General features: G+C 47.2%; 1 protein-coding gene across 4 annotated transcripts in view; it reads right to left on the bottom strand.

The window, feature by feature from the left end:
* Positions 1-23,732, bottom strand: part of LOC137431166 (uncharacterized) — an 808,282-nt gene that overhangs the window by 290,835 nt on the left and 493,715 nt on the right. For all 4 annotated transcript variants that reach the window (XM_078781584.1, XM_078781583.1, XM_078781585.1 and 1 more), the window contains one exon: positions 17,449-17,533. In XM_078781584.1, the coding sequence (XP_078637710.1) occupies positions 17,449-17,533 (85 nt within the window). The remainder of the gene's footprint in view (positions 1-17,448; positions 17,534-23,732) is intronic.

Genomic DNA, 23,732 nt, shown 5'->3' on the forward strand with positions numbered 1-23,732 from the left:
GGAATATTACCTATTACCTAGATTAGTTCCAATAATTTTAAATTCGGCTAGGGATACCCTAAATCCTTCTTCACGAAGGACACTAAGACCTTTAAGGTCCACCAACTAACACTAGCTGATGGCATTCCCAGCTTAACGTTCACCGTTCACCTGAAGGATCTGGCGGTACACACATTGATGCATCACCTGCCTGCGAAACACCAGGATGTCAGTTTATAGCTCGGTCAAGATTCAAACACATTATTACACCTCGACAGCTCAGTGAAAAGTGTGCAAACCTCCAGAGACGAGACTATCCTGCCAAATGAAACAATTAAAAAACTTAAATAAACACGAGATTCACAGTTCAGAAATTCCTTAGGCATGTGTTGGCAAAATATGGATATTGAGGAAAGAATGAAAAATCAGGGGTTACAATTATCCTAATTTGAACTGTGTGATCCTAGAAATTACATGCAAATTATATCTCCCACAAGATGTGCATAGGAATCTGCACATGGCCTATGCAAATTCACTTCATAAAACTACCGGCCTTATGGTTCCAAGTCAGTTTATGAATGGCTCGGCATCATTTCACACCAAATTACTTCCTTCACGCAATCGGGATGGTTAAGGGTAGATGATTCACACTGCTTTGCTTCACAGGTTCATTGCAGTGCCACTGATAGGGCACAGACATGGTACTCCATTGGACAGGCTGGACAGTTCACAAACTTGTTCAGTTTAACCAAGGGTTACAACAACCCCTCCAAATGATAGTTATCTAGATGCCATTGCCATAGGTAACAACTTTTGAAAGCACTATATCTCCAGAATGACCAGTGTAGAGTAATGAACCATCAACTTTAGACCCAAGCAGTTTGGAGAGCACTTCATGCCAATCATGAAGTCTAGAACATCACTTCTCTGCGTCCCTTTAACACTGCGCCATCGACATCAGCACAGGCAATGGATGGCACAGCATCAAAACTGGAGGGGCAATCATTGGGGTCAGGTTATTTACACTGACAAGTCTAAACTCTGTTTATATTTCAACGATGGATGTATGAGAGTCTGGAAATCAGCTGGGGGCAGTCCTTTGGTCAAGCAGCGCAAGGTTCTCACTTCATCATAATGGATAAAACATGCACATTGTGTACAAGTCAATCCTGCAACTTCAGAACTACAACCTCACTGCGTGCAACAACTGATCTCCATGATCTCCAGACCTTAACACATTAAAAATGCTTCGGAAATCCCAGCATCATTTGCATCACTCATTAATCATTCAGTCACTAATTATTATTATGTAATGTAATATTATTATGTATTACATTACAGTAAAACTTCCTCGAACGCGGTTTCCAATTTACGCGCTGAATTAAATGCGTCAAAACCTCCCCAACGCGAGGGTGTGTTTCGCATTTACGCGATCGTGGCTGGTGTTTTCCCAAAGATTTATATTATTCTTATTCCTTGTTACTGTACTGTACTGTACTTTACTTAGCCCTTGCACACACAAGGCAGGTGTTATTAGGCTAAATACAAGGCTAAAAAGACCCCCCTTGTGTGGACAAGGGTTAATTAACAGCCGGCGAAGCCGGTGTTGTCAATAAACGCGTACGTCTTATGTCGAAAACCTGATTATGCCTTGGCTTGAGAATTCCGAAGCGCATTGGAGGCCGCCATCTTGCGGATGCGGTAGTATGCATAACAAATTGAAAACGTTCAATAGGAGTTTCTTTCACCCGTCTTTGTTTGATTCACAATCTTATGCACCTCTAATTTATTATAAAAATACTTAAAGACCAACCTCGGGTCGCACGGGCCTGGTTATCTTCAACGAAACGCGTCACCAAACACCGGACCCAATGAGTCGAGCATTTGAAAAAATATTTCTAAAACCAAATCACGCAATGGAGGCCGCCATCGACCGGATGCAGACGTTTGCATAAAACAATTGCGAAAAAGTTCAATATGAGTTTCTTTCACCCGTCTTTCTTTCATTCACAATCTAAAAACAAAAACAAAAAAACAAAAAAAAACACCTTTAGAGGCCATTTTTCCCCGCAAGCGGGGGTTGGCCTTTTCCGGGCACCGTGGTTGTTGTTGTTTTTTGGTCCCCTTTTTGAAGCAATGTTTTACGGCCGGATGCCCTTCCTGCCGCCAACCCTTTTTGTCGCCTTTTTACGACAAACAGGGAATTACCAGTGAACTGGTACTCAATTAGCCGACCTCGGAAGGATGACAGGCTGAGTCAACCCCCCTGGCGTTAATTCAGCGATCGACCGGGATTCGAACCCAGGATCCTAGGATCCTAGGATCCTAAGCTGGCACCCTAGCCACTAGCCCAACACCAGGGTTTTGATTCACAATCTAATGAACCTCTAATTTGTAATTAAAATACGTTAAGACCAACCTCGTTATCTTCAACGAAAATCGTCACCAAACACCAGAACCAATGAGATTCGAGCTTTTGAAAAAATATTTTTTAAAAGCTTATTATGCGTTTCGGAGGGTGAAAACGGCATCAAATATTCTAAATTGACGAAGAATAATTTTTTAGAAATCCCGTGGCCATCGGGGCTAGTTTTTCACGGCCAGAAATATGGTATAAGCGGTTTACATATTTAGTTTAGAAATAAGGATAGTTTTTCATGGCCGGAAATATCCGAAGTTGAGACGGAATTCACCGAATTAATCACTGCAAGCTAACTTCTTCTGGTGGAGGAAGCCGCAGTGCCCGGAGAGAACCAGCCCTGACAGCGACTGAAGTTAGAAGACTACACACATACTGTGAAAACGTATGTTAAGCCCAGTTAAAATTTCTTAAAATAGGCCTTAAGCTAGCACATCGTATAATTACTTCCTTAAGCTTCTTGTAACATTTATTGTGTACAGGTATTGGGGAGGACTGTCTGCTGTTCTCTTTTACCAAGTCTTACCAGGTACGGTACCTACTACAGTCTACACCTACCTACTACCAACTACCTAACCTACTGATGCCATAGTGATGGGTAAAATAGTGGCAAGAGGCTTTGGCTTCGCCGGCTCATTGCGGCTTTGCAGTCGGTACTAGGAGCCGGCGAAGCCGGTGTTGTCAATAAACGCGTACGTATTATGTCGAAAACCAGATTATGCCTTGGCTTGAGAATTCCGAAGCTCAATGGAGGCCACCATCTTGCGGATGCGGAAGTATGCATAACAAATTGAAAAACGTTCAATAGGAGTTTCTTTCACCCATCTTTGTTTGATTCACAATCTTATGCACCTCCAATTTATTTGTAAAATACCTTAAGACCAACCTCGGCCCGCACAGGCCTGGTTATCTTCAACGAAAAGCATCACCAAACACCGGAACCAATGAGATTCGAGCATTTGAAAAAATATTTCTAAAACCAAATCACTCAATGGAGGCCGCCATCGACCGGATGCGGAAGTTTGCATAAAACAATTGCGAAAAAGTTCAATAGGAGTTTGTTTCACCCGTCTTTGTTTGATTCACAATCTAATGCACCTCTAATTTGTAATTAAAATACGTTAAGACCAACCTCGTTATCTTCAACGAAAATCGTCACCAAACACCGGAACCAATGAGATTCGAGCATTTGAAAAATATTTTGATAAAGCTTATTACGCGTTTCGGAGGGTGAAAACGGCATCAAATATTCTAAAATTGACGAATAATTATTTTTTAGAAATCTCGCGGTCGTCGGGGATAGTTTTTCACGGCCGGAAATATCCGAAGTTGAGATGGAATTCACCGAATTAATCAAGAAGTAAATTTTATCAATTTTAATCTCATCCAGAATGCAAATGGTGTCATTTTGAACTAGGTACGGTACCTACTACACCTACCTACTACCAACTACCTAACCTACTGATGCCATAGTGATGGGTAAAATAGTGGCAAGAGGCTTTGGCTTCGCCGGCTCATTGCGGCTTTGCAGTCGGGTACTAGTAGCCGGCGAAGCCGGTGTTGTCAATAAACGCATACGTATTATGTCGAAAACCAGATTATGCCTTGGCTTGAGAATTCCGAAGCGCAATGGAGGCCGCCATCTTGCGGATGCGGAAGTATGCATAACAAATTGAAAAACGTTCAATAGGAGTTTCTTTCACCCGTCTTTGTTTGATTCACAATCTTATGCACCTCTATTTTATTATTAAAATACTTTAAGACCATCCTCAGCCCGCACGGGCCTGGTTATCTTCAACGAAAAGCGTCACCAAACACCGGAACCAATGAGATTCGAGCATTTGAAAAAATATTTCTAAAACCAAATCACTCAATGAAGGCCGCCATCGACCGGATGCGGAAGTTTGCATAAAACAATTGCGAAAAAGTTCAATCGGAGTTTGATTCACCCGTCTTTCTTTGATTCACAATCTAATGCACCTCTAATTTTTAATTAAAATACGTTAAGACCAACCTCGTTATCTTCAACGAAAATCGTCACCAAACACTGGAACCAATGAGATTCGAGCATTTGAAAAAATGTTTTTTTAAAGCTTATTACGCGTTTCGGAGGGTGAAAACGGCGTCAAATATTCTAAAATTGACGAAGAATTATTTTTTAGAAATCTCGCGGCCGTAGGGGATAGTTTTTCACGGCCAGAAATACGGTATAAGCGGTTTACATAAAGAAAGAAAGCTCGGTTTGATTAACGACAGTCACACATTACCGTTGAAACGGCGCTATCGTCTGATCTGTCGGCACTGATCTTACTGCAAGCTAACTTCTTCTGGTGGAGGAAGCCACAGTGCCCGGAGAGAACCAGCCCTGACAGCGACTGAAGTTAGAAGACTACACACATACTGTGAAAACGTATGTTAAGCCCAGTTAAAATTTCTTAAAATAGGCCTTAAGCTAGCACATCGTATAGTTACTTCCTTAAGCTTCTTGTGACATTTATTGTATGTAGGTATTAGGGAGGACTGTCTGCTCTTCTCTTTTACCAAGTCTTACCAGGTACGGTACCTACACCGACCTACTATCAACTACCTAACCGACTGATGCCATCGTGATGGGTAAAATAGTGGCAAGAGGCTTTGGCTTCGCCGGCTCATTGCGGCTTTGCGGTCGGGTACTAGTATTTAATTTATACATACTAGGGCATGCCCGTACGTGGGTGCAATGCCCGTACGTGGGTACGTGGGTACGTGGGTGCGAGTACGGTGACAATCCCCCCCCCCTCTATTTACATGAAATGGTTTGGTCCATGAAATGTTTTGGTCCATTCGCAACGCCAAAGCGAACGGCGAACGGCTTGCGAGTACAGTGACAATCCCCCCCCCTCTATTTACATGAAATGGTTTGGTCCATTCGCAACGACCACAGAACCCCCCCCTCTATTTACATGAAATGGTTTGGTCCATTCGCAACGCCAAAGCGAACGGCGAACGGCTAAATCGCCATAGCTCGGTAACTACTTGTCCGATTAATTTCAAACCTTGAAAAGGCACATCCTCGGGTCCCCAGCAATATACCTGGCAAGTTTCAAGTATATCGGACCGGTAGTTGTCGAGAAACAGCGGTCACAGACAAACATACACACATACACACATACACACATACACACAGAGATTAATGGAATTATAGATAGATGATACGAGTCGCCATAGATGAGGGCGAGACTACCGGAAGTAAGCTGTAACGTGCCCTTTTGTGGTTTGGTTTCAACGTATCCAATCACGTGACTGTTGTCGCGAAGGGTGCACTAACCGGAAGTTACGTAGTTCCGCGGGCGGCTATACAAACATTTCGTATTATTTTTCATAAAACTTTATATTGTTAGGAAGATAATTACTTCTAGCTTGTCGGAAAGTTAAAATTTTAAAGATCAGACAATAATTAAGCGAGTTATGATCAAATAACCTAAACCGTTTCCATAATTTCCGGCTGTAACACGTGCCCTTTTGTGGTTTGTTTTCAACGTATCCAATCACGTGACTGTTGTCGCGAAGGGTGCACTAACGGAAGTTACGTAGTTCAGCGGGCGCCTATTTGCTGTCATCGGCGATCGTAGTTCGATTTTATATTCTGGATTAATTGCGACAAAAACGGACAGCGTTTCCCCAAAGATTTTATTCTTTTTTCCTTATTCCTTATTACCTTGCTTAATTATTATTTAATTTATATACACGTGCGGCACGAGCTGCCACCTGTCACCATCTCCAAACCTGCCGCCATTAAGTGAGCTTACATCGATCATTATGGCTCCCACCCAGATCATTATGATCATTATGGCTCCCATCGTCGATCATCATCACCAACACCTCCAAAAACCACCTCACAATAAGGTGAGTTATTTTGCAATAATACAGTACTATTATGATAATAAAATAACACTTATTTAAATGTATATTTAATAATGCTGCACCATTCCACACAAAGAAACGTGTAAAACAAAGCAAGAAAGGCTGTTTTAGGGTCAGTTTTTTGGGAACCTGGAACATATCCCCAATTTCCCCATACGCTTAATGATTCCTCCAAAGCGAATTCCTGCAACACGAGGTTATCCCAGAACGTATCCCCCGCGTTGGAGGAAGTTTTACTGTATTATGTTATTATGTATTATTATGTAATGTAATAATGACTAATTAGTCATTAATTCATCACTCAGTTGATGATTATTGCATCACAAAGGCATGTTTCATCAATTTTCATTCAAATGACCTGAAATTAAAATTTTCCGCTTGCGTTTTGTCAGCAAATTTAATTTTCAACAAAGCTTTATTATGAGAATATGGAGAAGGCAAATTAATAATTTGGTCAAAAGGTGAAAGGTCAGCGTCACATAAAATCGTCAATTTTCATCTCATCGACCTTAAATTTAAAGAATTTGCAGGTTGGGTCACTGAATTGGTTAACTAATCAAATTTAGAAGTCGATTTTTTTTTAGATCAAAAGGTCAAAGGTCAAGGTTGCATAAAATCTCGCCAATTTTTGTCAAATTGACCTGAAATTTAAATAATTTGCAGATTACATCACAGAATTGGTTGACCAATCAAAAGCTAGAAGTTGATTATCGTTTTAGATCAAAAGCTCAAAGGCCAAGGCTGCATAAAATCATCAATTTTCATTTTGTATTTTTTTTACTGTTTTCGTTATTTTGAGCATAAGAAATAAGAAGAAGAAGACGTATGAATGGAAATGGACGTGGACGGGCTTTGCATTTTCAGATGCTTTGTGGTATTGTTTTTGTAATACCTTTGAAACTTATTCCTTTTCTGATTGAAGACCAGCTCATCCTTTCATACACTACATAAACAAACATGTCAGTAGAAGACCTTTAGGGGTGTTCAAAAAAGGTCTATGAACGAGATACCCACAACAGTCCAAGAAAATCAGTTTCTCGTTTGACAAAACAACAATGTACGTAAGGACATTGTGTACGTAGTATATGCTGTACTTAGTAAGGATATATTTTCTTACAAATTATTTATACTTAAAGATTAATAAATAAAAGAGCTGGCGTTCCTTGGGCTATTGCGAGTATCTCGTTTATATAACATTTTGAACGCCCCTCATATGTCCTCATTGAAGCCCTACAAAATTGATGGATAAAACTGATGCGCAAGTTCAGCTTATTAACCTCAATTATTAAAGTGATATTTTCTGCAAAGTCAACTGAAAATTCCCTAAGGGGCCACATCCATATCACAGATGCTTGAAGGAGGAGGAAGGTTAATTGAGAAAAAATTGAGAAAAGGAAAGAAGAGGAGATAGAAAATAGAGTACTGGGAGTTATGGAGGAGGATAAGGACATTTGGAGGAGATGGGAGTATAAGGTGAAGAAAGAGAAAATGTATGAGGTATATGTGGGAAAAGAATAAGGAGGGAGTTATGAATATTTTCACCATATTTGTTAACAAAATACACAGATGGCTTGTAATTAATGCAAGCAGAATTATATTGCAATAATGGAAGACAGCGGGCGTGCAGTATTCAGCGCTCGGTAACCTTCTTGGATGTCATGTGGCCTGCATGACGTATCTTTGGAAAGTGTCCATCACGTTGCCTTATTGCGTTACGTTTTTACCTGAAACAAAATTTAAACTAGGGAGTTCATATAACGAACACCTTACCCTGTGCTGTCTTGAGAGACAAGACCGAAAGTCTAGCCGGGCTTGTTTGATACTGTAGCGGCTGCCGCTGGGGTTTCACAATCGCCTTGCACCTATCAAGGACGCGGAGCGTTCACCATGCCGGGCTCGTCCAGGACGCCCGGGCAGGCCCGCGCTCAACTTGCCAGGCCTCGGTCGGGACGCCCGGGCATGCCCGGGCATGCCCGGGCAGGCTCGCCCTCAACTTGCCAGGCCGCAGCCAGGACGCTGGGCCACGCCCCCTGGCGCCGGGCCTGGGCAAACCCCCTGGGTTAATAGATATATATTGCTGACCGATAAACGGGACTTCAGAGTGCCTGAGTGTTTGATTTCAATAAAGCAACTCAGATGAATTCCAGCTTTTTGTCGCGTCCATTCTTCTGATCGACGTGGGAGCCCCAGCTCCTACATTGGTGACCTATCGACATGGACACGGCAGTCGCCCTTAAACTGCCTACCTTCTGGGAGGCTCACGCGGCGGTTTGGTTCGCACAGGCGGAGTCCCTGTTCGCCCTGCGAGGCATCTCGGCCGACGACACCCGCTTCCACCATGTGGTAGCCGCGCTCGGGTCGACTACCGCGGCCCGCGCCCTGAGCCTCCTCGAAAGCCCGCCAGCCGCTGACAAATACGGCGCGATTAAGAAGCTGCTCCTCGATGCTTTCGCCCTCCCATCGGCGGAACGCGCACGGCGCCTGCTCGAACTGCCTGAGCTCGGCGACACGCGCCCTTCCGAGCGAATGGACTACATGCTTTCACTGCTCGGCGAGCACTCTCCGGCATTCCTGTTCCGGGAGCTGTTCTTCCGTCAGCTGCCTAACCCGGTACGCCTCGCCCTGGCAAGCACGACGATCACAGATCCCCGGGCCCTTGCCAGAGAAGCCGACAAGATCTCCGCTGCAGGACGGCGCATCGCAGCGGCGACATGGGACCCACCGCCGTCCGACGCAACAACCATGGCGCCCGAGCACCCGGCACGGTCGACGGCCGAACTGCCGACGCAATTGGCGGCCGCTCTACCGCGCCGACCACCTCCACCCGACCAAGCGTGGTGTTACTATCATGCCAGGTTCGGACGAAAGGCCCGGACATGCCGACCCCCGTGCACCTTCGGCAGGCCGGGAAACGGCCGGGCCGGCGTTCATTACCAGCCATGAGCGCCGGCCATACGGGCAACTTACTGTTCATCACGGATAAAGCGTCCGGACGGCGTTTCCTGTGCGACACCGGCGCCCAACTGAGCGTCATACCCGCCTCTGACCAGGACAGGCAATCCGCGGTTTGTGGCCCCTCCTTAGTTGCGGCCAACGGATCGACTATCCGCACCTTCGGCCCGCGCAACGTCACCCTCTGCTTCGGCGGCCAACGCTTTGCTTGGACGTTTGTAACCGCCAACGTGCCCGTGGCTCTGCTAGGCGCCGACTTCCTCTGCGCACACGGACTGCTGGTGGACGTCCAACGGCGTCGTTTAATCAACGCTGAAACCTTCAGCTCCCTGGTATGCACATTGAGCAGCTCCGCGCCGACCGAGCTGGCATGCACCGTCCCGGCGGCGAACGAGTTTGCTCGCCTGCTCACGGAGTTCCCGGCCCTCACGCGGCCGACGTTTTCGGCCGTCGCAGTACGGCATGGGATCGAGCACCACATACCAACCACGGGCCCGCCGGTCTACGCCAGGGCCCGCCGCCTCGACCCAGCCAAGCTCGCCGTAGCGAAGGCCGAATTCGACGCGTTGGAGCACCTCGGCATCGTGCGGCGCTCCGATAGCGCGTGGGCCTCGCCACTGCACATCGTGCCAAAGCCGGGGGGTGGATGGCGCCCGTGTGGCGACTACCGCCGTCTGAATGACGCTACCACCCCCGACAGGTACCCGATCCCGCATATCCAAGACTTCTCCGCCCGGCTGGCGGGACGGGTCATTTTTTCGAAAATTGATCTCATACGGGGATATCATCAGGTACCTGTCAGGGCGGCCGACGTCCCTAAAACGGCAGTCATCACGCCGTTCGGCTTATTCGAATTCTTGCGGATGCCGTTTGGTCTCAAGAACGCGGCTCAGGCGTTCCAGCGCTTGATGGACGGCGTGCTGCGTGACCTGCCGTTCCTTTTCGTTTACCTGGACGACATCCTCGTCGCCAGCACGTCCCGGGCCGAGCACCTCCTCCACCTCCGAACACTGTTCGAGCGCCTCAGCGAGCACGGCCTCATCGTCAACCCGGCCAAATGCCACTTCGGCACGACGGCCGTTGATTTTTTGGGCCACCACATCACCAAGAACGGGGCCGTGCCGCTGCCAACCAAGGTCGAGGCCATCACCACGTTCCCACGTCCCCGCACCATAAAGGCCCTGCAGGAATTCCTGGGAATGGTGAATTTTTATCACCGCTTCGTGCCCCGCGCTGCTCACCTCATGCGGCCCCTCTACGACGCCCTCCGGGGCAAGCCGGCCAAGCACGACATCGCCTGGTCCGCAGCAATGGATGCGGCCTTCCAACGCTCAAAGCGGGCCCTCGCCGATGCAACACTGCTCGCTCACCCGGTGCTCAACGCTCCCATCGCCCTCACCACGGATGCCTCCGACTACGCGGTGGGCGCCGTACATGAGCAATGGGTGAACGGGGTTTGGCAGCCACTCGCTTTTTTCAGCCGGCAGCTCCGGCCGAACGAGCTCAAATACAGCACGTTTGACCGGGAGCTCCTCGGTCTACACCTGGCCGTCCGCCATTTCCGCCACCTCCTGGAGGGCCGAGCTTTCACGGCGTTCGTCGACCACAAGCCGTTGATTTACGCCATGGCCAAGGTCACGGAGCCATGGTCGGCCCGCCAACAGCGCCACCTCTCCGCCGTGTCGGAGTTTACCACGGACATCCGGCACGTCGCCGGCAAAAACAACGCCGTGGCCGACTGTCTTTCCCGGGCCAGCGCGAACGCGGTCCACCTGGGCGTTGATTTTGCGCTTATGGCGGCGGACCAAACCACCGACACCACGGTGCAAGCCCTCCGGGCGGCGGACACGGGCCTCCGCCTGGCCGACATCCCCTGCGCGGACACTGTCCTGCTCTGCGACGTCTCCCAAGGCCAGCCTCGCCCCATCGTGCCCGTCACCTGGCAACGCCGCATCTTCGCCTCCCTCCACGGCCATTCCCACCCGGGCCGGAAAGCTTCCCAGAAGCTGGTGTCGGCGCGTTTCGTCTGGCACGGCCTTCGTCGGGACGTCCGCGATTGGACCAGCCCCTGCACGGCCTGCCAACGGGCCAAGGTCCACCGACACACCCAGGCCCCGCTGGCACCTTTCACCGTGCCCGAACGACGTTTCGACCACGTCAACGTGGATCTGGTGGGCCCCCTCCCCCCGTCACGGGGGTTCACACACCTGCTCACCATGGTGGACAGGACCACCAGGTGGCCGGAGGCCGTTCCCCTCGTCTCCACCACCACCGCCGACGTGGCGCAGGCTTTCATCGCCACCTGGGTCGCCCGCTTCGGCGCACCGGCGGACATCTCGTCAGACCGCGGACCACAGTTCACCTCCGAGCTGTGGGGCGCGGTCGCCCGCAACCTGGGGGTCAAGCTCCACCGTACTACGGCCTACCACCCCCAAGCAAACGGGTTGTGCGAGCGATTCCACCGCTCCATGAAGGCCGCGCTCATGGCCGGCCTTCAAGACGGCGGTTGGGCCGACCGGCTGCCGTGGGTCCTTTTGGGCCTTCGCACGGCCCCCAAGGAGGACCTCCAGGCATCCACCGCCGAGCTGGTCTATGGCCAGGCGCTACGCGTCCCGGGCGAATTCGTGCCCGACGCTACCAGTCCCTGGTCCGCAGCTCACCAGCGCTCGGACCTCCAGGAGGCCGCCCGACGGTTTGCCCCCGTGCCGACATCCCACCACGGTGACCCCCAGTCCTACGTCCCCCCAGCACTCCGCACAGCGGAGTATGTTTTTGTGCGTCACGACGCACATCGGTGGCCACTCCAGCCGCCGTACGACGGGCCCTTCCGGGTGCTACGACGGGACGACAAGTCGTTCGTCATCGACATCGGCGGCAGGTCGGACCGGATTACAGTGGACCGCCTCAAGCCGGCGCACATGGACGTCGACCACCCACCACGGGTGGCCCTTCCGCCGCGGCGAGGCCGCCCCCCGTCCACGGGGCCCCCCACTCGACCGCCCACCACCTCACCGGACCCCCTCCCACGACCCGCCAGGGGTCGCTTCGGCCGGGTCATCAGGACCCCCCTCAAGTTGACCCTGCCGGTGCAAGTCGATTCTGGGGGGACGTGTGTAGCGGCTGCCGCTGGGGTTTCACAATCGCCTTGCACCTATCAAGGACGCGGAGCGTTCACCATGCCGGGCTCGTCCAGGACGCCCGGGCAGGCCCGCGCTCAACTTGCCAGGCCTCGGTCGGGACGCCCGGGCATGCCCGGGCATGCCCGGGCAGGCTCGCCCTCAACTTGCCAGGCCGCAGCCAGGACGCTGGGCCACGCCCCCTGGCGCCGGGCCTGGGCAAACCCCCTGGGTTAATAGATATATATTGCTGACCGATAAACGGGACTTCAGAGTGCCTGAGTGTTTGATTTCAATAAAGCAACTCAGATGAATTCCAGCTTTTTGTCGCGTCCATTCTTCTGATCGACGTGGGAGCCCCAGCTCCTACAATACTTTAGTATTAGTTGAAGAGGATAGTATGACCAATTGACCATGGTGGGGATACCAGTTAGCAATCAGCAAATAATGTTAGTATTAAATTATTTTGAAGTACTCTAAGTCTCTAAGCTGTCTGTCACCATGGAAGTGAAGAGATTGCATTGAGACACCTGGTTTATTACCTCCGCCACCAAAGGTGGATGAAGGTTATGTTTTCACCCCTGTCTGTTTGTCTGTCCGTTTGTCTGTGAACAAAATATCTCAAAAGGTTGCGGATGGATTCGGACGAAAATTGGCAGAGATGTAGCATGTATGACAAGGATGAAATGATTCGATTTTGGTGAAGATCTGGATTCGGATCCGGCTACTAGAATTTTTAAAGCGATTCTTCACTATTAGGAGATCGGGCCAAAAACGATACGTAGCACGATATCTCAAAAAGTTGTGGACGGATGTGGACGAAACTTGGTGGACCGGTTGGGTGTCTGACAAGGACAAATATATTCGATTTTGGTGAAGATCTGAATATGGATTCGGATATGAGAATTATTTAAATTTTTAAGTGATTCAACACCATTCGGAGGTAGGGCTAAAACAAACATATAGCAGGATATCTGAAAAGGTTATGGATGGATTTGGGTGAAACATATTGGACAGGTTTTTTGTGTGACAAGGAAGAAAATATTCAATTTTGGTGGAGAGCTGGATCCAGATCCGGATCCAGCTAGTATAATTACTCCCGCCAGGGAGTAATGCATTCGCTCGTGTCCGTGTGTGCGTGCGTGTGTGTGTGTGTGTGTGTGTGTGTGCGTGTGTGTGTGTGTGTGTGTGTGTGTGCGTGTGTGTGTTCGTGTGTTTGTGAACAAGATATCTGGAAAAGTTCTGAACGGATTTGGATGAAAGTTGGTGGGATGATTGCACTTGGGATAAGGAAGAATTGATTAGGTTTTGGTGAAGCTCAGGAAATTATTCCGGATCCAGGAAGTTTTTTTGGGAATTTTTTGGGGAATTTTTTTTTTTCTGTTTTCCTTTAAAAACCATTTTCTCTGCAATTAATTGGACCGATTGAGAGCAAATTTTTACCATAGGAGGGACTCGGTCTGCAGAATATTTTAATGGTAATTATGACGGCACAGGTCACGTGGTTCGGCCGCCATATTGTTTTGAGTGAAAAACACTAAAATCCAATTTTCTCCAAAACGCCTGAACAGATCGAGGCCAAACTTTGCCGGCAGAATCGCATACCCATGACGAACAAAAAAGTCAGTGAGCATGACGTCATGCATCACATGGTTTCAGAGTTATGATGTTTTTAAGCACAAACATTTAAAACCTAGCTCCTCCCTCATTTGTGATCCAATCGAGGGGAAACCACAGATATGTTCAGCATATCAGTCTACTAAAATGCCCTTTTGGAATTTGCGTTAGGTCACGTGGTTTGGCAGATATCCTTAATTAAACGCAAATAATAAAAACATTTATATCTCTTGAACCACTTCATTGATCAACGTGAAACTTCATACTGTAGTATAAGTCATGAAGAGTAACAAGTGTGCAAAATTTGAAGATGATTGGATGTACGGTCTGGAAGCTGGAAGTTGTTATTGCGTGAAGAAGACGAGTTCGACTGTGGACGATTAATTATTTATGACATGTACAGACTTGCAGGCATCGTTTGACTGACACAATGTCCCGGGTTAATTTGAACCTCAAATAAAATTATAATTCCAGACTTGTCAGTGGCTGAGGTATATTAACAAACGAATAAAACAGATTTGGCAAAATTCGAACTTTTTAAAAAAAGATCGCATATTCACCCAGGGTTGTCAGAGGCTGAAGAAGAAGAAACCTCACATGGGCTTCCCAGACCAAAAAATAATTCTGGCTCTGCGATTTTCAGGTTTATTTATCTATATATCTACATATCTGGGCAGTGTCTGCTGTCACTGAACTACTCCCTGAAACTTTTGTTTCCGTGGTTGTGAAGTGTTTTTAATAACGTGGTGGTGGTTTTGAATCACGTGGTGGTGAGGTATTTTGAATTATGTGGTGGTGAGGTGTAAAATGATGTGGTGGTGAGGTGTTTTTAAATCACGTGGCTGTGAGGTGTTTTAATTTTGTGGCTGTGAGGTGTTTTTAATTTAGTGTTTTGTGGCTGTGAGGTGTTTTTAATCTTCTATATATTTTATATATATATATATATCTATATATATATATATACTGTATATATATATATCTATATATATATATATATATATCTATATATATATATATATATATCTATATATATATATATATATCTATATATATATATATCTATATATATATATATCTATATATATATATATCTATATATATCTATAATATATATATATATATATATATATATATATATATATATATATATATATATATATATATATATATATATATATATATATATATATATATATATATATATATATCTGTGCAGTGTCTGTCTTGTGTTGTCACTGAACTACTCCCTCAAACTTTTGTGAAATCGTACTATTCCAACTTGACCCACGGCGGGAGTATGCGTTCTACTGAGTGGCGTTCTAGTTTTTAGAGTGATTCTTCACCAATGAGTGATATGGCCAAAAATTATATATAGCAGGATATCTCATAAAGTTGTGGACAGATTTGGATGAAACTTGGTGGAGAGGTTGTGTGTGTGAAAAGGACTAATCGTTTAGATTTTCGTGAAGATCTGAATATGGATTCGGCTACAAGAATTATTTAATTTCTAAGTGATTCTCCACCATAGAGAGATCAGGTGAAAAGCGATAGATACCCTGATATTTTAAAAAGGTTATGGACGAGTTATGAATAAACTTGGTGGATGAGTTGGTTCGGTGCCAAGAACAAGCCGATTAGATTTTGGTTCAGGTCCGAATCCAGATCCGGCCTATCAGTGAGATACAAAACATAAACTGTTCACCAGGTGGAGGTATGCTCTCTACTGAGTGCCGTTCTAGTTGTAGTCTGTGTTCTCACTGGCAGGGGTGGGGGCATCCGCATCCAGGTGCATCCAAAAAGTACGTATCCAGGTGCTTCATGTGGAGGTATATGCTCCCCTGTTGGCCCACCTTAGCTGACTGTATCGAGGTTGAAGGGCCGAAACGGGATGATGCTGAGGACCTCGACTGAGGACCCGGTCAGTGAGGCACACTTGTGACTCGGTGTGTATTGAAATTATATATATATATTGTTAATCTCAAAACCGTAGCAATATAATTATATACACAGACACACACAGTATCTATAGAAAGTCGACACCTCCTTTCATATTTTTCACCTTTTGTTGCCCGATAGCCTGGAATTAAATTACATTAATCCCTTGGAGCACAATCAAGACAATCATTGAGAAGTGGAAGGGGTATGGTACCACCAAGAAACTGCCTAGATCAGGCCGTCCCTCCAAACTGGATGGCCAAGCAAGGAAGAGACTGATCAGAGTCTGGCCTGTACAGTAGGGTGGCAATAACGAAGCCATTACTCAAAAAAGCCCACCTTATGTCCCGTTTGAGGTACTGGACATTCTGAGCCATGTGGCCAAAAAGTTTTGTGGTCTGACGAAACCAAGATGGAACTTTTTGGCCTAAATGCAAAACGTTACGTTTGGTGCAAACCCAACACAGCACATCACCCAAAGAACACCACCCCTACTGTGAAGCATGGAGATGGCAGCATCATGTTATGGGGATGTTTCTCATCAGCATGGACTGGGGCACTTGTCAGAATAGAATGGAAAATGGATGGAGCAAAATACAGAAAAATTCGATCGGAAAACCTGTTGCGTTCTGCAAGAAAGCTGAAATTGGGACGGAAGTTCAGTTTTAAAGAGGATTTTCACAGTAATGTTATTGCACGATTGGTGCTCTCCAGTCTTAACGGATATTTAAAAAACTTTCTTGGATGAGTTTTGGATAAACTGTTTGCCGTGCTGATGGGGATATGAAGGCCAAAACACGTGCTGTGCAAGACTAGTGTTGATGCAAACATTTGAAAATCCAAGTGGCAACTGCATACTTTTCCTCTTGGGTAGTGGTCCATGGTGATGGATAGATTGGAAGCTTCTCTTCTTCCAACCAGCTCTATTATTTTCTCATTAACAGGATTGAAACCACATTTTGATCGAATTTCTCCATTGTCGAAGAGTCAACAAAGATTGTGCACACATATACAGTATTGAGAACAACAACAATTTATTGATTTAGTGCCCGCACAATTTGACAATACAGCCTGACAAAAGATTATGAGGAACATCCGATTACTCGTATATGTGTAACAAGTCCTCCACTTTAAACTTTAAACCTTCACTCTGAACATTTGGCATTTGAAGGTCTTTATTCCGTTTCGATGAGGGTTAAATGTCGTCAAGTGAAACAGTATGACGAGCGCACTGTTGAGCATTCCACCCAATAATTTTGTTTGCCTTTCTTGAGCATTTTCTCCCCTATGTATGTAATGGCAATGCATCAATTTTAATCTTATGGATCAAAGGTATATCAGATCTCTAATGACTTTACCTTATTGTGCTCTGTGGGTGTAATACAGATGAAGGGTGAATGCTGTGATGGGAATGTCATACAGATGCTTTGCACCCAAACTCGATGCTAATTACACAGTTATGAGATCGTCTAACATACCAGAGGGTGCTGAGCTTATGTATGTGTTGTGTCCACAATTAATGCTGACCTGAATGGTTGTGGTGGTGTCTGGTTGACTTGGATTCACGCTGCATGCTTCTCCATGTAAAAGCTCTTGCAGCGTCTCCTCCATCCTACACAAAATGCACGGATTGTGGAATATCACAAGATGCCTTTACCTTTATTATAATACATCTTGATATGAATGTGATCATGCACAAACAAACAATTTATATCTGCTAAGAGTGCCAAAATGGGAAATGTAGACTCATGTAACAAAACATACATACATACATACATACATACATACATACATATATATATATATATATCATTCTAACCACTCACTCACTGATATTAATGTTCGGTACCTTCTGGGTAACGTAGAAAGCTGAAATTTGGCACGACAACGGACATCGAAGCCGATACACCAGGAAAACATAAATAACAGAACCGTCGTAGTGTCCGTACGACATAACAAGTAATCACGACCATAAAAAACAACAAAAAGAAAAACCTCAATTGATATCTAGCATTTGAAAATTGTCATTTCGACAACAGGAAACAGTGAAATTAAAACCTCAATGGAAATTTATGTAAAAAATCGTAAACACATCCATAAAACGAACAAAAAAACAACCTCAATTGATATCTAGCAGGAGGTCTGTGAAGTTTGCCTGTTAATCATAAAGCTTCTATTTATTATGTACATGTACCGACGTATGAAGCACAGTTCTTTATGACTTACCACGTATAAGCATACCCTACTAATATGTGTGTACACACACACACACACACACACACACACACACACACACACACACACACACACACACACACACACACACACACACACAATGTCGAAATGCAAATGTCAAAACCACAGCATGTATAATGCTGAGTGATACCTCATTTAAGAGCTCTTTCATTCAGACAGTAGTATGTGCGGTGGTCTACAAATATCCATATTCATGCAATTTTAAGTTATGTGCATTTTTGGGGCTCGGTTGCACAGACAGGCGGTGTATAGGGACTGAGTTGTTGGTTCGCACACTTAGAGGAAGTAAAAATATATCTAACCACAAACTTTTCAGTCAATTCCGTCCACAATATAATTATCTTTTTGTCAATTTACTTCATCAGTCTCAACAGTTAGTGACTATTTTGGTGTCAAAGCACTTTCTGAGCAAACTCCCTAAATATTCCACTCTATATTGGGAATGAATTCCTTTACAACACCCTTGTGGAAACAGGTTACATATATTAATATTGTTGCGGTTTTTAGAACCCTCCACTTTGTAAATATTTGTAATAATCCCTTATAAATAATCCCCTGTAAATATTCCCACTTTTGTGTAAAGGTCAAAGGTCGCACCCTAGTTAGGTCATATTGCAACACGTAGAACACCATAGGATCTTCTTTAGTTATTTCATTAGAATGTGTTCTAGTTAAGGATCTGTTTCCAATAGTTGAATATGCGTTGTATTAATTAAATAAGAGTAGGCCCCAAAGTTCCTTTCAACATCAGTGCGAGTGGTCTTTGTCGTGGAAATCAATCAGGTCCACAACTTTGTCCCATAGGTAGGTTTAATCACAATTAGATCTTTGGCATCATCCTGTAAAAATACAATCATGCAATAGATATCAGGATCTTGGCATCATATAGAAAGGATCGATAATAATAGTCAAAGCAAGCGAGTCTAGCATATATGTGCGGGTACGTACCATTCAAGACTACAAGACTACATGTCATAGTAAATGTCACAGGAGTGGCTCAGCGTCGCGGATGTCCCAGATCTTATAGACGCCCCTCAGTGGTTTAAGCGAGCATCACTCCCGGGTTCAACTTTGGTATATTTTCACTACAGTCTTCTATCCCGCAAGCCTCCATAAGCCACGTGGCAGAGTTGGAGAAGAAGGGAGGAGCGCCAGGAATGAGGCGTGGCCCACCAACGCACCATCAAGGGGCAGACCGGTGAGCCCTCACGACCAATCAGGGCCGAGGCAGCTCACCGATGGGCGTATCCAAAAAGGCAAGCGGCGTAATACGCAATCGGCCAATATAAGCGGCCGCGTGGGACTACTTAGAGAGATGAGTGATACGGGAGAGGACGGCAGACGCGGAAGACCCAAGAGTGGTGAAGGAGTCCCTGCTTGCCGTTGTCATGGACCATTGGAGGCGCACAACTGGCCGAAGGCTAAGGGTCAATTTATTACATACGCCGCATCCCAGTCTTCCCCACCGCGATATAATTGTCCGCTCACGTTAAACGCCACGCGAAGATGCCGGCCGCTCGTTGCCGCGGTACGAGTGAACACCCGGAGCGTGGACCGGAGCGTGAGATCGGAGCCGGACCTCACCGCCTACCATCGACGCCTACCTACCACCTGCCCGGACCCTTCTCTTCCTTCCCACCAGCCCTGCCATTCCATCCTTTCATGTCAGTCCGTTTGTTCTGTCCTGGGAGTGATAATATAAGAGTGTATAAGGTTGACCTATGTCCTTTTATTTCCTTCTTTTGTATATTCTTGCTGCCTTTCGTTTCCTCTTTAGTATTGTACATAGTTAATAAACCTGTGTTCTTCCTTCTTATTCTTTGGGTTTCCTCTCATCCGGTCGCTTTAGTCTTTTCCCAATTGAATACCGGTGGCACGATATAGAAACCGCTTAGAATCGGGTTTAGACTGCCGCTAAACGGCTCGAGCTTCGGATTGCTAAACTGCTCGTCAATATTCCATCTTGTGCGTGGCTCGGGCAGGAGTATCGCCCTGCTTCCGAACGGAAGGAGCGCGATATCTTCTAAGAACTCGGACGGCCAGCTTAATAGACGGGATTAACCCCCCCCCCCCCCCCCCTCGGTAAGGGGAGCGCCGTAACCCGAGATCCGCAACAATTGGTGTTTGGGAGTGGGATTGGACCCGAACCAATTTTTTTTAATCCATCTAAAAAATTTGGTCAAAAATTAGGAGCGGCCGAAATCTAGTATTAAAAACCAAACCATGGATAGTCAAGGCGATCGGATGCCGGTGGGGGAGATAGAAGAGGGGTTAGAGACAACCCAGGATCCCAGGGAACAATTGGGGGTAATGGAAGAGGAGGTTGAAGAAGGTGCGGTAGAGGGGGTTGCAGGCGCGCAAAATGGCGGCACCTCACACGTGGTCGCGGCAGCACAAAATGGCGGCGCCTCGCACATGGCCGCGGCAGCCGAGCCAGCAGCACCAGTGACCTCTTTATGGCGCAAATGATGGGGGTATATGGAAAAGATGGCAGACAAATCCAGCAGGGAAATGAATAAAATGGGAGAGCAATTGGGCAATCAAATTGGGGGATTAAGGAAAGAGATGGGAGAAATGAGGGCCAATAGTGAGGGAATGGAAGATAGAATGGGCGGTCAATTGAAGGAAGTAGGGAGTAACATTAATAAATTAGAAAGCAAATTTGGGGGATTAGGAAACCAAATTGAAGGGTTTGGGAATGAAATGGGTGACCGCATACAAAAATGTGGGGAGAACATAGACCGCATGGCAAGCGGGAGAGGCACATCAGTACGCAGCGAGGTAATGCGACTCGAGGAGCGCGGGTTGAGCGAGGCAGAGCAGAGTGCGGTTAAAATGACCGGGATAGAAATCGCGACCCGGGGTATGGGGAAGCCGGCGACCGCCGAAGTAGAAAAGAAAATTTTAATAGAGCCAGCGGTCGTCGAGGGAAAGGAAAAAGAAAAAGAAATCGAATCAATTGAACCAATAGTGGAAATTGGGGCGGAAGAGACGGACTTAGAAGAGCACTCGCGGGGTGGAGGAATGGAAATTGTGCAAAGTCCATGTTCGCATCATGATGTCGTGCTGCATAACCCGAATAAAGATTTGCAGGTGGTGTTGGAGCGAGGAGGAAGAAGCGCCCAGGTGAGTCGGGCTGTATATTGTGCGGGGGGATTTTGCAGGAGAATGTTTGGCGCGAGAGGGTTTTTCGCGCGCTTGGGATCGAGACGGCACCCGGGTGTTTGTGGAGGGCCCCTTGTGAGTGGTGTTCGTGAAAATGGCACCGGAACGCGAGTGTGTTACCGAGTGCAAGGGAGAATGCACGGCAGAGTGTGATAGTGGGAGTGATTGCGATACAGAGGGCGAGTTGGTTGTGGCGGGTGTGCGAGAATGCACACCTGAGTTGGTTGTGGCGCGTGTGTGGGAGGGCACATCGGAGCGCGTGAGTGGGTATGTGCAGGGGTGCACACCCGTGGTGAGTGTTACGGAGGACGTAACGGGGGAAGAAAGGTGTGTAACGGAGAGTGTGAGTGTGCCGAGAGAAGAGTGTGTACGGAGAGAGAGTGCAGTGATAGAGTGCAGGGAATGTATGGGTTGCATGAGAGGCGCTGAGACACCTGGATGTGTGAGTGTAAAAGGGGTCGCATATGCGTGTGAGCATACAAGCCGAGCATCGACGTTAACTGGGGCAGCATTTAGGCCGACGTATAGCCGACGCGAGCTCTCGGGCGCGGTGTTCATTGTGTGCTGCGGGAGCCGGCGGGGATCGGTGTCGCATCGCTCCTGCTCGGAGCGCCGTGCCCGATTCGGGCCGGGCCCCGCCCTGCACGGTCGAGTCCGCGCTGTGCCAGGCAAAGTGGGCGGCCCGGTTTGAGGGGAAGGAGGAGGGTATGGAACAGCGCCCCCTTGTGGTGGTGGCACTCCGCCCAGGTAAGGCTGGGCCATCGCGCTTGGGAGCGAAAGGCCTTGCGCCGGGATGGTGCTTGGAGCCTTGGCCCGACGAAACCTCCTCCCCTGAATCCGAATGCCGGACGGACCCAACCTGCAGGAGACCAAACCACCCGAATTCATTGCTCGACTTTGCAAAGCCGAGCTTTGATGATGTAATGACGCACCGAGGAATCGTAGTATAGTGGACATTTGATGGTAGCGGTAGTGATGGCGAATGGTAAGTTTTACCATTCACCTCACTCTGGGAGCACATGAGCATTAGTTTATGGGGTTATGGCAGTGAACACCTAGCCCGGGGCAGGTTATGTTATAATGTATAGGGAATTAGAAATGACCATAGGTAACTGTAGATTTAAGTAGCGACATGATACCAGTAGTAGGGGACGTAGGTAGATTAGTTTGGATGATAACGACGAGGGAGTGCTTAGCATAAGGGAAGACGGGGAGCACGAGTTTCAGAAGGGAGTAGTTAGTTAGATGATGCTATGTGTTTGGAGTGAGAGTGATGAAATGAGAAATTGAACGTGAGTATTTGTGGTGAGCATGATGATTGGCATGATATTGAGTGAATGGTCCTGGAGGAAAGGAGGGTGCAAGTGCCACCAGGTGTGTGGGCACCAGGTGTGCAAGTGGAATACAGGTGGCAAGTGAGAATGGAGTATGGAATAGATGGTATGGAGTATGGAATGGATGGTGTGGAGTGAGTATGGTGAGTATGGTGAGTATGGTGGAATACGTGGAGTGGAGTGGTTGATGCGAAAGGAGTGGATGGGGACAGGATGGACCCTTTCACGAGTACCCGGGGAGGGTAGTTTAAAAGTAGGTAGAGGGAGTAAGTAAATTGTGGTTGGATATTGGCATCTGTGGTGTGGGTAGTTGCACAGGAGTGTTGTGTTGGGTGCATTAGTGGAGTAAATTGGCTGGGCGTGTGGCCTGTTAGTGTGTGTGATTGAATGGGCACTCCGCCACTGTTAGTCTGTCGGCCAGGTGAGGCCGCAGGTAGGCTCTGGGAGCCAGCAGTGTTCAATGGGGCCCGAGGATCTGGAGGACGGACCCGGGTAGCCCGACGCCAGAGAGGGCGGTTGGGGGTGAGAGCACCAGAGGGCCTTCCCCAGGTAGGTTAGGGTAAGGAGCAGGTAAGCTTGGGAGACAACTGCAGTGGCGGAGGTGTGCAGGTGAGCGGACCTGCTGGGAGCGCCACACGACCCAGCCCGGAAATTGTGCGAGAGCACAGGGAGTAGAATCGGGGGAGTGAGACCCCAAATTTGGTGAGCACCACAGTTTGGTCAATGGGAATTGGTTTTTAGAACTAGAAAGTGTAAGATGGCCAATGGTTTGGCAGGGAAAGTACCCGGGTAGTGTAAAGTGTGTTAAAGTCATTTAGGAGATAGTTAGGATTGAAAGTCTCTTCGCACCATCTGCATCCACTCACCAAGGTGACAGGACTCTACACCACCGGTTTGTGCAAATGTCTGGGGGGTAAGACGCATCATGACGTGGGGGTGACATTGTGCTTGTGATTCCATCTCTTCCTCCTTCGGAGGGATCGATGGGGAATTGATTAATGGCAAATTTGGTTTAGAGGGATTGTTGACGAATTTGGATTAGGGGAGATATGGGGA

The sequence above is a fragment of the Myxine glutinosa genome, chromosome 7, assembly GCF_964187855.1.
Source record: "Myxine glutinosa chromosome 7, kmMyxGlut1.1, whole genome shotgun sequence".
Classification (NCBI taxonomy): domain Eukaryota; kingdom Metazoa; phylum Chordata; class Myxini; order Myxiniformes; family Myxinidae; genus Myxine; species Myxine glutinosa.